Below are 17,267 nucleotides of genomic sequence, written 5' to 3'. Positions count from 1 at the left end.
TATAGCACAGGCACACAGCTGTTTACGGGAGGCAGTGCACTTATCAATAACACCATAAAACCTGAAATACCCCTGAATGCACAGTGACCTCCCTCATACATTTCTGGAAAGATGCATCTGAAGTGAAATTAAATCACTTTTATGAGGGGATCAAAGGGATTACTCCCAAGGGTCTTCTATTCTCGGATACAGTAAATGCAAAAGTTGGATCACTTTTCAGTGCTCATATACTTTTTGTCCCCCCTCCCCCGTTTCTCGTGCAGGTTTTTAGTCGCCAATACTCCTCCTTCCTGATTCGCCAGCCTAAATAAACACTGAGAAATTATATATTAAAGGCTCGTACATTTAAGAGAAAATTTGTATTTTAATTAATTTGTTTAGCTTTATATTTGTAATCGCCTAGAAAATAAGCGTGTATTTTATGTCATTGTGTTTTTCTATATTACAAAGTAGCATTTAGTGGCCGTGTAATGTGTAAGAAAGTTGTGTGATACAGGTGCAGGAGGGCAGACCAGCTGACTGAGGAGCAGGAGGAGGGGCAGGCAGGCTGGCCGAGGTCCTGCTGCACGCCGACACTGAGCACACTTGAACGGAGGGAAGCTGCGACGCGCGCCGCTGCTGCTGGTTCTGAGCCCCCGGCAGCCATCAGACATTCACCTGTCTAGGAGTTTAGCTAGCAAGCTAAATAGTTGAAAGTCTGAAAAAAAAAAGTCTCTACAGTAATAAGTTAAAGATAGGAGCTGTAACTAGTTGTTGCAGTTGCAGGTTAAAAATGTCTATCTTACCGTTCACCCCTCCAGTTGTGAAGAGGCTTCTTGGCTGGAAGAAAGGAGAGCAGAACGGACAGGAGGAAAAATGGTGTGAAAAGGCTGTCAAAAGTCTGGTGAAGAAGTTAAAACGGACGGGACAGCTGGACGAGCTGGAGAAGGCCATCACAACACAGAATGTCAATACGAAATGCCTAACTATACCCAGGTAAAGACAAAGACAGAGCTCTGACTGACTGCCTCTGAGTAAGTGAGCTAGCAAGCTAATGCTGGTGACAGCTAGCGTTAGCCCAAGCAGCTAGGTAGTTAGCTTGAGTTGATATTAGCAGATGTTTGTATTTAAAGCAGCTTTATTTTATATAGAGCAAAGTCAAACTGGCGAATTGCCACATCAAAGACAACATAAAGCGTTTGATGTTATGGCATGGGTTTTGATTGGACCTGCCGCCAGAACAAAAACAATCGTGCATTGTATTTAGAGCTAACATTAGCTCTATCATCTTATCATCTTAACCCGTTTTAAATAAATACAGTTTTGTTCTGCAGATAGGGAGCACACAATTGGCACCCATTGGTCTTAAATATATATTTAATTGCCTGGTAGCGTTAAAGGAATACGATGGTGTGTTTCAACCCATATATTAGAGTCTGTTATGTTATTTTCCAGCATTAGATTGCGCAACGATATGATCTGTAGTAAGACCAGCTGTGCAGCATGTAATTGTGAGGCAATGCTGTAGTAGTGAGTGTTTGTCACATCTCCGAGCTAGCTTCACCTGCTGACATGGTAACTAGTGCTGCATAAATATGTCCACAGTTCACACATGTGATAAACAGGAGAGGGAGTGGTTTGGCTAAGCTGGAGCCTGACTCATAGAGGATGTTTAGACTGTGTGTGTCTGTGCTCTGGGAAAGTTATAATAAGAGTCCAGTTTGGGATTCCCCATATGGGATACCCATCTGTATTAGACCTGCACAATTTGTCAGACATGAGGTGGACTCACTGGGTGTGACACATCACATTGAAGCCACACAGTTGTATTGTCGGTGCTTTGAATGAGTGCGCAGAAATAGACTGATTAGGCACAACATTAAAATCCTTAGTGAAATACGTAACTTTGATCATTTTGTCAGACCGCAGTGTTTTGGTGGTTGCTGGGATTCATGCGGACAGCACTTTGACATGTAACACCATCTTAAATGATTAAATGAGTACCTACCTCACACATCTGGTGGCGGTGGAATCCCTAAGCAGGGACACACTCCACAACATAAAAAAGCAGTTCACAAATGTCTCAACCTGGCATCCACACTCCCTGGATTCTTTCCAATCTAATCAAGCATCAGCGGGCAAGAACAGGCCTGATCAAGGAAGACATTATTCCAGCCTAAAGGGTCTCCTGTCAGTGTCCTGGTGCCAGACAGTCCTGGACATCCCCAGAGGTTTCCCAAAACTGTTTTGTCTGTTTGCTGGGTCCTACCCAATGTTGGGAAGGTGTTTTTAAGTGTTTAGGGAGCTTAGTGCATGTGTGCAGTTAAATATGTTTACTCATAAGCAAATATGTTTACTTATTGTATACAGTCTTCAATCAGAGGACACATAAGTAGCCCCTTTCCTTATAACCTTTAAGTCCTTATCCACTAATTTCTGATGCACACCCAATCATTTTGTTCTATAAGCAGGCCTGAAACATGACAGAAACCACTCAGTTCAGAAAGGGTTACTCCTTGTCAGCTCTCCAAGGGTAAGGAGTTAACACAATGAATGTTGTTACCATGACCTTGAGACCTGTGACAGTGACAGGAAAAATTTGGACCTTTAGCCCCTACTTATTTTATGATGGCATTGTGCTGGCATACTTTGGGTCACCTTATCCCTTTAAAGAGAAAAGTTACTACAACTCAATACAAAGTTAGTTTAAATGGTCACTTTATCTTATGATAAAACATTTAGAAATGGCAGTACTCAATTCCAGAATGAGTGTTTCCCTGTTGGCATGAGTGATCAGTAAATGGTTTGATGAATGCCAAGAAGCTATGTCCTTCAAATCAATTCAGGTCTCCAGTGCCACAATCAAAACACCAAAACAAGATGTGTCCCCTCCCTCCAGTAGAGGCCCAGAGACTTAAAGGGTGTCCCCACAGGAAGAGACTAGCAGCGATTTAGTGGGGGTCTCTGTGGAATGTCAGTAAAATTCAGACAAATTTAGGAGTGAAAGTTGATCTAAACGTTAGCAGTGCAAAGTGGTTGGTCAGAGTTGAACCTTTCTCAAGTTAGAGGCGAGCCCATTGGAGCAGCTACAGTAAGAACAAAGGATAATGCTGACTGACAAATTGGGGAGTTGGTAAATACATAAGCGTGTTGCCTAACTGGAACATGGAATGTCTCTATTTACCAACCATAAGCTATGGAGTGATGAACACTGAGTGAAAAACTGCTATATTATGCCAGGTTGTTGCTACAGGTATAGCAATGACAGTAGAGACATTGGTATAACACGAAGCCTGCTATTTAAAAAGATTCTTTGTTTCTTTAGCTTTTGTTCCCACATAAAACAAATAGGGCTGTTCCACGCCTTTTTTTCCTCTTAATAATTAGTATAGAAGGAGCTTCAGTGACCTTCTTTTGAGTGTTAAAAAGCCTCCAGAAATTTTTTCCAAGCCCTAAAAGGCAGCTTGTAGGCCTGATTGCTAACAAAACTGGGAGTCTCCCATCACAGTAAGTGTGGAAGTCAAAGCATGGGTGGTAACCTACATTAAAACCTTTTTCTCAGTTGTTGGGAATGTGCTCTGGGCTCTAGGGAGGGCGTGGGCCACTGTTTGGATTGTGGTTCAAGTTGTCAGTGGGTTCATAGACAGTAGACTTTACAGAATAACAGCTGTGTTGCTATCTGTTGGGGATAGAGTGACTCAGTGATTCTGTATTGCAGCCAACCTGCATTGTGCTGTACTTTCATCACCTCCTCTAATGTGGCGTGGAGAGAAAGGGGTTGTGAGCATTTAGAGTGGTCAAGTGCTTGCCTGAGGTGCTTGCACCTAGAATGAACTTAACCAGCAGGAAATTATTATGTACCAAAATGTCAAAACTGTGAAACTAAGGGCACCACAATTTTCTGGCATCCATGACTGATTTTACACCACCCACAGTAAGTAGAGTAAAAAGTATGAGCTTACTGCAAAGGTTTGCCTTTTGGTTTGCCTTTTATTGGTGCATCATTATATAAAACTGCATAAATGCAATGAAGGGACTTCATTTTAGCATTTTGGCTAAAATGAACAGATGTAAATAAAAACTGAGCAGCTGGTGATACTGAAATCCTAGGTCCATATAGTGTGTGTCTTAACTAGTAGGCCACCAGATGTCCTTTAACAAAGACAAACGTTAACATTTTTTTAATGCGCTTCTGCAGATGCAGGCACTTTGCGCTGCACTTGCATTTATTTATGTAGTATAATCAGCTGGTTGTGGTTGCTTCTGGAGTTGGAGTGTTTGACAAAAAGTGGTTTGTCTTCCACTCAGGGGTTTTGATTTGGTAAGAGGTGTGATTTGGTTGGTAGTGTGATGCTCTTACTTCCTGGCTGGTGGATGTACTGTTGTTGTATATTCAGCTGAACAGGAAGGTTGCCTCAACTGGCTGTGTGACAGTGGTCATCATGTCAGAGTGGCAAACCAGGGAGACAGAAACTAGCCCAGGCCAGCCTCTCAGCTGAGGCATGCAAATGCTGACCTAGGCTGACCCAGCAAATAATGCTGGAGGTCATCATAAGGAGGACTGGAGTTCTTCCTATTTTTAAATACCTGATTGTATTAGGTAACAATACTGGCAACTGGACCTTGTTTTCACTCATCTTAAAATGAGATTTTGTCACTCATTGCTTTATTTGCAATCTTTAACAATGGGGCCCTTTTTTCATTTTAGCCTTTCCACAGTTCTTCCAATCATTCCACCATTTGTCATTTTAGCTACTGGCAAAACCAGAAGTGCCGTCCTCTGTTCTGGTTGCACATTTTCCTTGAAGATTTTGCCCCCATTGTGAGACAAAATTGCATAGTGAAAACATGGCTTATAGAGAACAAATTTAAATGCAGATATTATCATTATACTAAACCATTAAAATTCTGTAGTCTGTTTTGTATGGCTGAAATATAAAACCACCCTTTTAGGTATTGCATTGCTAACTGGGCCTCACTGGGTCCTTGTGTGTCAGTCTCACTCAGCGTCTCTACATGAAGCTACAAAAATGACAAGAATCTACAGTCCTCATTAAAATAGAGGACATTTTTGAGACTCTTGTATAGCTGTTACAAAACAGTCTTGCAGAATGTGTCCTGCAGATGGTATTGCTTTCAAGGAGCTCTGGTCTTAACATGGAGTCGGTCTGGAATTACATGAACAGACTGAAGACATTGTGGCAGTTTTTCGAAGATGCCTGTCTCTCACCAGGTGGCTTTAAAGAAAAAAAAAAAAGAAAAAGAAAAAAAACCTTGTCAGGATTGGAGCTGTTATTTATTAGTGTTATGTCTTAGTTCAGCTAGGGTGGAGAGAATCTGGATAGAACCAGACATTGTTGGTTTTGGGAAGGATATTTATTGTTCAAAATAAGATGTATGAACCACATTGCGTTGTGATTCAAGAGGGACAGTAGGTCATGTGAGTGTTGAAAATGAAAAAGAAAATACCACCTTTTTCCATAATTTGAATAACAAAAGAACAAGTAATGTGTGCACAATGTGAGCAGAGTGTCTGTTATTACATCTCTAAAACAGTGTTATTAGTGTCTGTTATCCCAGGTAGTAAAGAGTACCTTAAAGACACATACGTCTTCTAAGTGTCTTGCAACATCAACAACTAAATCAATGTTCAAGAAACCCAGAAAGTTGGTGGGTTACATTAAATCACAGTGCAAAGGAACATACATGCTGGACTTAAAAAGGGCAACGCCTAAGTAGATTCACTGATCAACTTTGTGTGCTGGATTGGGAATCACTCCAATCAGCAGTGAGTGCAGACAGGAAGCAGAGTGATTGGCACTTAGGTCATTAGGCCATTCACAGTTGAGGGAGGGACAGCACAGCAGAATCTACGTTGGATCAAAAAACTCATAAATTAAGCATTAAAAAAAAAGTTTTTCCTGTTCATTTTAAGAAGTTAATGCATAAATAATTTATTTGTGTACCTAAAAGTTGGCCAAAGAATGAAAACCACTCATCATGTTGCACAGCTCCACAATAAACTGAAATGTTGTTAAGTCATCAAAAAGTTACCCCACACTGAGATTCCAATACAATCCTTCCTTTACATTTTTTTAAATTTCAGTTACACGAAGGGTATACATAGGTTTACACTACAAAGGTACCTTAAGTACTTAAATATTAATATTAGTTTTAAAGAAAACTGCTTCATGGTTGGCCTTTTCCACTTCAAATGTAAAAATAGACATTTACATTCTGATATTATCAACCCAGGTGTCAGTAGAATTAGTGCCGTGTTTTGTTCTTGGACATATTTTGTGAGCTGTATTGAAGATGAAAAATATTTTAGAGTAACAATTGAGGGTAAAGCAGCACAGAGTGACTAAATTTAATCTGAATGTTTTATATTTCGACCGTGATGTCTTTCAGGTCTTTGGATGGACGTCTGCAGGTTTCCCACAGAAAAGGTCTTCCTCATGTGATCTACTGCCGCTTGTGGCGCTGGCCAGATCTGCAGTCCCACCATGAACTCAGAGCTGCCGACCACTGTGAATTTGCCTTTCACACCAAGAAGGATGAAGTATGTGTCAACCCCTATCACTACCAGAGGGTGGAGACACCAAGTGAGTGTTCTTAATTGCTACGTGTTTCACATGATTGTAGTTAAATTAAAGCTTTCTCCAAACTGGGTACAGAACTGATCTGATCCACTGTCTCCAGTTTTGCCTCCCGTTCTAGTGCCACGACATACAGACATCCCTGCCGAGTTCCCACCACTGGATGACTACAGCCCATCCATCCCTGAAAACACCAATTTTCCCGCTGGCATTGAGCCCCAGAACAACTATATTCCTGGTGAGGGAAAAAAAACCAAAAAACGCATCCCAGTCATTCTTGACTCGGTCTCTAAATTATTTTTCTCAGGGATGATTTAGTTTGTGGCTCATGCCCCAAAAATGTTGTTCCTGAGTGCAGTTTTTATATTATATTAAAATATGTTGCATCATAGAAGCAGTTTAAACACGCAAAAGAACAACGGTGTGTGCTTAACCCATGTGTTACAGAAACTCCCCCACCAGGGTACCTGAGTGAGGATGGTGAGACAAATGATCACCAGCTTAACCACAGCATGGACACAAGTGAGTCACCTGACTGTACACACACCTGAAGCTTATACTACTCTAATTACAGCTTATAATGGTCATGAACCCACCTTCTATTACCACTGTTTCAGGTTCACCCAGCCTGTCACCCAATCCTGTATCCCCTGCAAACAATAATCCTGGTAAGTGACATCAGTCAGTCAAGTTTACTCAGCTTTAGCTCCTGGACATATTTTAAGTTATGTGCACCAATAGAAATATCAGCCATTCGTTTAAAATCCAGTGTTTAATCTGGATTTGAAGTTTTTGCTTGTTAGGAAAAAGCTTATTACACCCTCGAAGATATATGTATGTATAACAAAGCTGAGCAGTAAAAGAACTGCCAAATAGTGACTGGGGAAAAAAATTGATAATAACATATTTATAAAGAAACTTTATAAATGGTTCTCCAGTTATGACCAAAGTCAAACCTGTAGGTAATGATATCATTAAAAGTACAAGTGCTGTAATAGAATATTTGCACGTAATTCATGTGCTAGAGCCTGTCATCACTAAAGTGTGTGTCAAGTGTGTCATGCAAGAGAGCCTATAAAACAAATTGAATGGTCAAAGCTATCATAATGATTTTGAGGTGTGTTGCTTGATTCAAATTTGAGTAGCACAAGGGATTTAACTGTTTTTTTCCTCCATATGTTTGTCCGTATTTGGAATAGTAGAGATGAGAAGTTGGCAAAAGAGCCATTTAGTTTTCAAACCCTTAAAATGGTCAAAGTTCCTTAACTAGCATGGATGACAATAATTTAATTCGTCTTGCTTTTTTCACTTGAATTCACATGAAAACTGAATTTTTTCAAACACTAAGTGGTCTTTATTTATTTCTACAAGGTAACTACCCTTTTCTGATTTTCTTCTTTTGGTTAGTGTAATTGGTGATATTTCAATAATTTTAGTCTGATCCCAACCTCTAAATGTAAAATGAACACTTATTGTATTTATTTCAAGAGGGCAATCACTCCACATGAAAAAAAAAAGAAAAGAAAAGAGGACATGGATGTATAATGACTTTATATAGTCTGAAATGGCCGGTTATAGTTCGCTATTGTATGAAAACTTGCCACAACTCTACTGTACACATGCTTGTGCTCAGTCTTTAATACCTAAATAAACGCTGAAAGACACTGGCTGGTAGTCACTATCATCATGTACACCTGAACTGCAGATTATTAATTTATAATGGTAAAGGAGCATTTGCATCAGCGGTATGTAGTTATGCTCTATTGGCTGCTCTGTTAATGGATGTAAATGGACACTGGGGTTGGGATCCTGGTGGCTCAGTTGGCTAACACACACAACAATTTGTTTGGTTTTTTTTGGTCACAAGTGACCATATTTAGATAGCAACACAAAACAACAGGATGCTTCAATAAACTGTGCAATACAATTCCAGTCACCATAACTGAAGCACAAACTTCGTGGACAGTCTGTACTACCGTGCAAGCCACTTTATCTGTCAGACAGTTCCATTGTCATCTTTCAAAAACTGCACACACCACAAATACAGTCAAAATGTAGATTTCAGTAACTTAAATTAGAAGAGGTGAAGCCTAGCAGTCAGCTAGTGGCTGTAATTGCTTTTATTGCCCTAGCTCTCACTCAAAGTGGCTAAACACCTAACTTTAAAGTCTCCAAAAAAATTCACTATATAAGATATATTAAGAAAAAAACATGTATACAGAATTTCGTCATTAGTACAGTTGTTAAGAAGGTGCAAATTAGCTGTTAAGTGAAACATTTTCACATGGGAGTCCATCTCTCTTGTTGCAGCCATTGAAGCAACTGTATTTTATGACACTTCTGCATTGGATCAATGCATCACTTGCATTACTATCCTTGATTTTTGTTGTTGTTTTGTTTATTTATTTGTGGAGAACATTATGTTATTTATTTATTTTGGGGGGTTAGTGTGTTTGAATGTCTGTTTATGAGACTGATGAGCAATGTACGCACACACTTGAGTGAGTGGATCGTGTCTGGCTTAGCTTCAGGGCAGTAAGTATGGTATGAATGGAGTCTTTGTGTTTGGTCTGTGCTTATGTGTGGAAAAACCAGCTACACGCAGCTTTAAGATAATGCAGTAAATGTCTGCTTGGCGGGTTATTCTATGTGGAGACAAACTAGGAGGTCCTTGTTTTGTTTTGCTTTTTAAGAAAGGTATTTCATGGCTGGCTGAGGTTATGAAGGTCATGGGAAAGAGCTTTTGGAGAGGAACCAAAGGAAACCTTGTCAGGACTTGGTCATGATGCTGCACCTTCAGCATCAATTTGATGACAAAGCTGTTCAACAATTTAATTCTTTCATCATGGAACTAGATTAAACCTGTAAATGTCTCTTTGTCTTACCAGACTTTCAACCTGTGACATATTGTGAATCTGCCTTCTGGTGCTCCATCTCCTATTATGAGTTGAACCAGCGTGTTGGAGAGACCTTCCACGCTTCCCAGCCCTCCCTTACAGTAGATGGATTCACAGACCCCTCCAACTCCGAACGCTTCTGTCTGGGCTTGCTGTCAAACGTCAACCGCAACTCAGGAGTAGAGCTCACACGCAGACACATAGGTATTAACTGTATTTCGAAGGGACGGCATAAATTTCTTCTGATTATATGTGAAGGTTGTTTTATGCTGAGTTAGCTTCTTTTTTTCTCTCCTCTTTTTCCAGGTCGGGGTGTGAGGTTATACTACATTGGGGGTGAGGTGTTTGCAGAATGTCTCAGTGATAGCGCCATCTTTGTCCAAAGTCCTAACTGCAACCAGCGCTATGGGTGGCATCCTGCCACTGTGTGCAAAATACCTCCAGGTCAGCACAACGTGCATACAAACACAAACTCATTAAAGGCAATATGACCAGAGTATGACTGTGTATAACTGTGTTCTTCTGCCCCTGACATTTCTTTTATTCTCTGTGCTAGTAAACCTGATAATAAAAATTTGTTGCTAGGCTGCAACCTGAAGATCTTTAACAACCAGGAGTTTGCTGCACTGCTCTCTCAGTCAGTCAACCAGGGATTTGAGGCAGTCTACCAACTCACCAGGATGTGTACTATTCGGATGAGTTTTGTTAAGGGTTGGGGAGCTGAGTACAGGTAAATATTTTACTATTTTTCTTATATTACTTACAAAGTATAAGAGATTGTTACATCTGCTTATTATTTGACTGACAGTAAAGTAATACGTGAGAAGGACCGATGTCATGTTGTAGTGGTGTAAATGTGTAATATGGTGTTCGGAAATGGTAGAGGTTGTGTAGTGATTAAAATAAATGTCATTTTCTGGTTAGGTCATTTACAGGTAGTTAATAAATGTCAGTGTACTAAATATTTTGGCTGGTAGATGGCCTGCTTAGAGGTCAGAAGACAAGTTAACATTTAACTGACCCAGCTAGTGAGTGGCTCGTATTACTCATGTTTTTCAAGTCTCTGCAGTGCATTTTTTTTCCTAAACGTGATGTGGAAACTTAAATTGTACACTGCATATACAATCAAATTGAGGCACAGTGAGTCAACATTTTGTTTATTAGGCAGTAAAATGCTGGAAGAAAAGAATTTGTAAGTTTCCTTCTGTTTGGGAAACATGCAGACAATTGAATCCATTGTAGAACTTATTACACAAATGAATGCACAATATTCCAAAGAGGTTGTTAAACATATCTTCAATCATAATTGGAGAAGTGAGGAATAAGAGAAGAAAAAACATGACTTTGGGTTGTTGACTGAGGCCGACTTTTAACAGGAAAAGAAGGTGATGGGGGATGGTGTAACTGTGACTCTGTAAGAGAGGAGGAAGAATGCAGCAGGCATGCAGTAGTGAGGGGGGTATGAAGTGGGGTGTGGACATATTTCTGACTGCCTCTGGAAGGGGGATTCCCACTGGACTATGAATGGTGCTTGTTGTATTTCTGGCACCAAACACCTTGGAGAAAAACATCCTTGGAGATACTTGAATGGCTTCAGAAATAGCCCAGCGCTGGCATCACTGTTCGGGAAATTCTTCCAAAAATATGGACTGTATAAGCTATAAGACAGCGACTGTTATAATATAGTATAGAAGAAAATCTTCAGCAATGATAGAAATGTGTGCTTTCCTTCTTTGTGTTCTGCAGACGTCAGACAGTGACCAGCACCCCCTGCTGGATAGAGCTACATCTTAACGGTCCCCTTCAGTGGTTGGACAAGGTCCTCACACAGATGGGCTCCCCCAGCATCCACTGCTCTAGTGTGTCCTAGGAGCAGCCCTCCTTCCCATCCACACCCAAAACCCCCATAGGAATCAATCCACAGAAACAGCATTTCCCCTGCTGTATTTGACATTTCTCATCACATGTACAGCACTGTCTTTAGTGTCTCAATTTCATGATCATTGTAGGACATTTTTATGGTTTTTATTATTTTCAGAAGACAGAAATGCATCTTCATGATTATTCTTTTACATATTATGTCCATCCTTCCGGTTAATTAACTTTACATTTCACAAAGGAGACTGAAATGTTTGTTTTCCAAGTTGGAAGATATGCAGTTTCAACTTGGCCATCGACATGTTTTAAAACATTTTTGATTCTATGAATTAATCAATATTATGAATAAGCCTTTAGTGTCCCAGCAATCACTGAATTGGGAAGCTTATTTATTAAACAAACCATAAATTAACATGAGAAATGTTATTTATAGTGACAGAATATATTTCATTAATATTTTAAGTAGAAGGTACTATCCTTTATTGATTTATGATCAATAAAGAAACCAATTATCTGATCAGTGAATTGGTATTTTGTCTAGTTAAAAAAACAGCATCAGTGTTTCTGATATAGAGCCCTTGTATTAAAAGTATTTTGCTCAATGAAAGAGACATTTTCTAAGTTATTTTTGCATATTGTCCTGCATGAGAATCTATTTTTCTTATTGCCTAAATATGATTGTACATAAATATTTATAGCTTGTGTAATCTGCTAGTCATCCATTGCTTGAAAGGGTGGGTCAAAGTGAACTCTGGCATGGGTGGATTCACAGTAAGACTACTTGGATGAACTTTTCAGGTGAGTTGGTTCTGAAGTGTGGCACAGGAATACTGTACCAACCATTAGTGTTATTTGATAACGGGCTCGATGAGTCATTATAGTAGACTGACTGAATCTGGACACCATGTGACTTGAAATATGAAGTGTACAGTGACCAAGGTTGTGTTCATCTGTTGTTGGCAGTGTGGAGTGAAAAAAAACAATGCAGGTCCTCTTATGTATTATCAATTGTTAACCAATGGTACACTATGCTCCTTATGGGTAAATGATGCATTTCAAGTTTATTGTGTCACTTTAACGGTTGTGGTAATTTGCTTGTCCACTAAATACTGTATATTACATGTACATTACAATATAAGCCATGTGTAATATGCTCACTGTCCTTGGTCGTTGTCTAAGACATCACCATGTTAATCCTGCACTCACTCACAGTACATAAGACTGAGTCACCAAGTAATCTATTTAAAGGAGTTACATGGTGCTGAACGGAAACACTGTACTACACAGTGCATTAGGTATGTGGTAGGTCTGTATCAGTACTTCAGTTCCTTGATATTCTTTTAGTGGTTTTATGATCCAAGTCTTATGTTTTTGTTTTGTTTTTTAATGTAGACTAATATTTGTTCTCAAATGTCTAGAATTATCTGTGAAATTTTAATAAATTGCAAAACAGTAAAAAGAGGGCTGCTTCTCTGTAAAAGGAATTATATATGAAATATAAATGTAAAAAGAACAGTGTTGCTGGTGCATTCATTGTACCACTAAATTGACCCTTTCTGTGTTAGGGTGGCGACCTGTCTGGGGTACACTCCGCCTCTCATACGTCACCCTGCACCAATGAGTAAAGTTGCTTGTTGAAACATTATACACCGTGACAAAAATTTTAAATTGCTATACATAAAGCTGATAACTGTCCTGTAATAAATGATATCATCAGAAAACCTTTAGAGGTGACGCGATACTTTTGCTAAACGGCATAGTTTGTGATGGTATGAATGTATGTATGGTATAGCGTATTTTTAAATGTGCTTCTCTACTCATTAAGGCTTGATAAAATATTAGAAACACCCCCAAATTACTTATTTACTGCAGAGTTAATCGCAAAGCACAATACACATATATCCTTTTATTTAAGCTGAATAGAGATTGTGAACCCATGTGAGTGTTCACAACAAATAAAACATACTCACTAAATATTAAAATCACAAGATTTTGTGTTAATTTATTCCAGTGTGCATTATATGTGTTTTTAGGATAAGGCACATCATTTACCTTTAAAATATACGTATCAATGTACCTAATAACAAATACACAAACCACATACATTTCATGTTTTTCCCCACCATCAACACCATCGCGTGCTGAGGTTCACTTAGGGCTAAAGCATAGTGAGGAACCCAGGGGAGTAGATTGAGGATCAGGGCCACTCATTTGCTTTTCTTGCAATCAGGAAATCCCATCTGTTTTTTCAATACATCATTTCATATTAAGAATCCACAGTTTCTAAATATACCAATGCCTACAGTGCCATCTGTAAGCATCTCCACTTTCCAAGTGCAAGCAGGATGTCACGGGATGCTGAATCTTGTGGAAGCCCCAAGAAAAACAGGAGGATCAGGTGAAAGGAGTCCAAGTTACAGCCAGCTACTTTTAGCTTTCCTCTCCTGATGATAACCCATCTATCTCATCTTCATCACCACCGATGGCCATCCAAAATGCTTTTGCCACCTAGAAAGCAGATTGTGTGTCAACAGTTCATGTATTGAGCTAATTGAGGGTTAAATTAAAACACTCTAAAGAAAAAAAAAGTTACCTTTTCTGCGTGAACTTTTCTCTGCTCGTGGGGTAACGAAGAAGCTTTGTCTGTAGGTTTAAAATAAGAGAAGACCAAAATCATCAGTCAGCCACAATGACATCAGGTGCACTGGCATCCAAATATTTGAGCACTCCTGATGAAATGTTGATTTGTTGTTTTTTTTTGGTTTGTTTGTTTGTTTCTGAAACCTTGAAAGCAAGACTAGAGTTTTTGTGCAATGTAAGTATTCCAAAATCTTTGTGCTCTCAGAAATCCTGAAGGTAACTAGCTTGTCTGTGCTTTGGCTTGTTCATAGTTATTGTTCTGGAAACTCGGGAAATGCACATTTCAAGACTTGATACATATTCTGACTCCTAAAATATTATTCCTGCAATAATCAGTCATTGGGTCCTCTACTAAGTAAGAGCCTTTTCTTTTGAAGATTAAAAAATTGTGGGCCCACAATTCAGGATATGGCTTTAAGAAGGCCTTTACTCAGCTGGAAGTGGAATTAATGGAACTGATTTACTGTAATTAACAAGAAAGGAGGGATATCAAAGTGATGTCTGGAAAACAAAAAACAAAAAAGTTTTTAAGGAGATCTACTCATTAGATTGCTAGAATCAAAACCCTATGATGAAAACAAAGGAACTTCAGGAAAATTGAGCAGACTGTGCTTTAATCTACTTGTACAACCATGACCTTCGTGGAAGAGATAATTAAAAGCATCAGAAGTTTTCAAATGATCATCTAAATAAACCTAATGATCTCTTTAACTGTTAAGCATATGGGTGGATGGCTTGTGTTACAGCCATTGGCACAAGATAGAGGGAAGAATAGATTTAATTATACACCACAAATTCTGCACTGCAGTGTCTGCAAAAAAAAGTCCAAGATAAAAAAAGATGATGTGTTTAACAACATTTTAACAATCCGAAAAACACCTCAACCCAACAATGGCTACTGACAGACAAACACTGAAGATTTGTCAGTGGTTCTTGAAATTTTCTGAGCTAAACATCTTCAACAGTTGATGGAGTTAAAAGAAGCTGTGCAGGACGGAAGAAAGATCTGACAAAACTGAAAGAAGTTTGCAAAGAAAGGGTGAAAATCCAGCAAACAAGAATGGTAAGATGTGTTGCTTACAAAGTACTGACCATGGGGGCTTAAACTTTTTATCATAATCACTTTCTTTTTATTAGTTAGGGTAATCATCTGAAATGCATCAAACTCTTTTGAAAATATAATGGAAAAAAAAAGCTAAATACATTAAAGATGCTCACTTAGCTATTCAAAGTGAGACAAATGTCTCTACTCTATAGAAAATATTTAACCTCCACAGGGACAACATACCTTTAAATAAAAAAAAGAAAGAAAGAAAAAACAAGATTTGCATATCTTTTTTTAAAATTCCCCCATTTACCTTTCATCTCCTTTAATTTGGTAAAAAGGCGTTCAAAGTTATCAACATCTACATCTCCAGTTGTGAGGTTAGCGAGCTCCTGAATGTCCAAATCAGTCATTGCATCTGAGGGAGATCAAAAAAATGTGCTGTATGTTTATACACATAACTAACAGTGGCAGCAGTAGTATTTTGAGAAATCTGAGAAAAATTGATTCACAACTTAGTAAAAAATATTCTATCACAAGGCATTCGCTTACCAACTACTGCCTCTTCCTGTGTGTCTGTGTTTGTAGTACTTTCTGTATGGTTAGGCTCCTCATTGTTAACGGTGCCCTCTACTGGTAAGCTGGAAGACTACCAAAGAAACAAAACAGCTTGGATCAGCATGCCTCCACAAAAACAACTTTAAAAACAACATAAATTGAAATTGTATTGATTCAAGCAAGCCAGCAAGAAAACGCATTAAAAACACTATTAAAACCTAAATAAATCGATCAATATCAAAAAAGGAAAATGCACTGACTGGTGGATCTTGGCAGGTGCGTGGGTTGTTATGTCTGGAAGCCACCAAACTGCTCATCAGACCAAAGCCCTGATTGTGCCCTGTTACGAGATGTAAACTGTCACATGCCATACATGCATACACAGAGTATGTAGTAGTTAAATAAAAGGTTATGTCATCTTACCATCCTTCATTTCCACACTGGACCACACATTTGCATTGAGAGCCTGAACAATTCTCTTTACTCCTGTGGATTCTGGAAAGTCGTCTGATAGGGGAAACAGAATAGTGTGAATGCGGGTGAAAAAATTATCAAAACACAAAGAATTGAGATATAAATCTGGGTGGTGTCACTGCTCATTTCTTCCATTTGAGAAACTCACCATCCTCATCTGGGAGCTCCTGAGGATTGAGTTCTACAAGCTCAAACGCATGAGCCAAACACCACTGCTGCGCTTCATGTCTGGTGACTCCTACAACATAAATTAGAAGTTGTATCCCCCACAACTTGTATGTAAGACAGTGTTTTCTGCAAGCCACATGCAGAGCAGAAAAAACTGACCATTTTCACAGACTCTGTCACAGACCAGGATGAGCACCTCTGGCGCAAGATCTTCCACTACCGGTATCCAAGGTTGTAGCTTTTGCAGCCCATCTTTCTGCAAACATAATGGATGATATAAAGGCATGAAGAAACGTGCTGTTTAGACTTATAAATATAACTTCTTATGTCACATACCGCTTTGCTGTCAAAATAAGCGATGAAAGCTTGCATGGACTGGGCAATCTCTGACGACATGTGAAACGTGCTTGAGACAACACACAGATTTACATCTGCCGTATAATACTTGTTGTTGATGGTCCAAGGGTACCAGACCACTGTTTCCTCTCGCTTTGTCGGCTCGGGTAAAGTCTTCGTACTGAGGATTTCTGAGACAAAAACAAATCTGTTGATCTACATGAACAAAGACGTCAAGCTAAGCTTCTCACGGTGAAAGCTCAAGCTACAGGAATTGCATTACCCTTAATTAGCATTACCATATCGGTTGTATATCAGCTTGGCGAAAGTAAAGAACATAAAATGGCTTAAACGCATAAAACGCTATTAACCCGACAAAAATACATAAAAGGGCTTCCAGATGCTATCGCTTAGTTAGCTCTGTTTAACGTTAGCTTCCTTACTATTATGTTATTTTCACCTTAACTTACGTTTGATTAGTTCTTCTTCTTTAAACTCGCTGTCACAGCTAGTGACAAGCACACACGGGGTGGCCATTTCTGTATTTTCTTCTGAAGCTGACATTTTAATTATAAATGAAAGAGAAAGCTTCTTCAGCTATTAGCTTAGCGTTACGATGGAAAACTTGGGAGACCTTTCAACTCTGACCAGCCTCTTCCGGTGCACGTTAAACAGTCTGGTGACGTTTAATTG

At 39.1% G+C, this 17,267-nt stretch overlaps 2 protein-coding genes across 3 annotated transcripts; one reads left to right on the top strand and one right to left on the bottom strand.

Annotated features, from left to right (window-relative positions):
• The first annotated feature begins 391 nt into the window (after positions 1 to 391).
• On the top strand, positions 392 to 12,431 carry smad3b (SMAD family member 3b). Of its 2 annotated transcripts, XM_003440450.5 has the most exons (9): positions 400 to 975; positions 6,391 to 6,584; positions 6,682 to 6,816; positions 7,026 to 7,100; positions 7,196 to 7,246; positions 9,467 to 9,679; positions 9,782 to 9,919; positions 10,061 to 10,205; positions 11,222 to 12,431. In XM_003440450.5, the coding sequence occupies exons 1-9, from the start codon at positions 773 to 775 to the stop codon at positions 11,343 to 11,345; spliced, it is 1,278 nt and encodes a 425-aa protein (XP_003440498.1). In that variant the 5' UTR covers positions 400 to 772; the 3' UTR covers positions 11,346 to 12,431. The 2 variants fall into 2 exon arrangements, with proteins under 2 accessions (XP_013124196.1, XP_003440498.1); XM_013268742.3 differs by lacking the exon at positions 11,222 to 12,431 and having other exon boundaries at positions 392 to 975; positions 10,032 to 10,172.
• An 813-nt stretch (positions 12,432 to 13,244) lies between these two features.
• Positions 13,245 to 17,245, bottom strand: aagab (alpha and gamma adaptin binding protein). The gene is made up of 10 exons (XM_003440452.5): positions 17,045 to 17,245; positions 16,575 to 16,765; positions 16,398 to 16,494; positions 16,219 to 16,308; positions 16,020 to 16,103; positions 15,857 to 15,936; positions 15,591 to 15,687; positions 15,352 to 15,456; positions 13,947 to 13,996; positions 13,245 to 13,861 (listed from the first exon to the last, which is right to left on the bottom strand). The coding sequence occupies exons 1-10, from the start codon at positions 17,136 to 17,138 to the stop codon at positions 13,784 to 13,786; spliced, it is 966 nt and encodes a 321-aa protein (XP_003440500.1). The 5' UTR covers positions 17,139 to 17,245; the 3' UTR covers positions 13,245 to 13,783.
• Between the last annotated feature and the right edge of the window lie 22 nt (positions 17,246 to 17,267).

This window comes from Oreochromis niloticus, linkage group LG7 (genome assembly GCF_001858045.2).
Source record: "Oreochromis niloticus isolate F11D_XX linkage group LG7, O_niloticus_UMD_NMBU, whole genome shotgun sequence".
Taxonomy (NCBI): Eukaryota; Metazoa; Chordata; class Actinopteri; order Cichliformes; family Cichlidae; genus Oreochromis; species Oreochromis niloticus.
The sequence above is the reverse complement of the archived record's forward strand: the minus strand, read 5'-3'. Positions and strand labels throughout refer to the sequence as shown.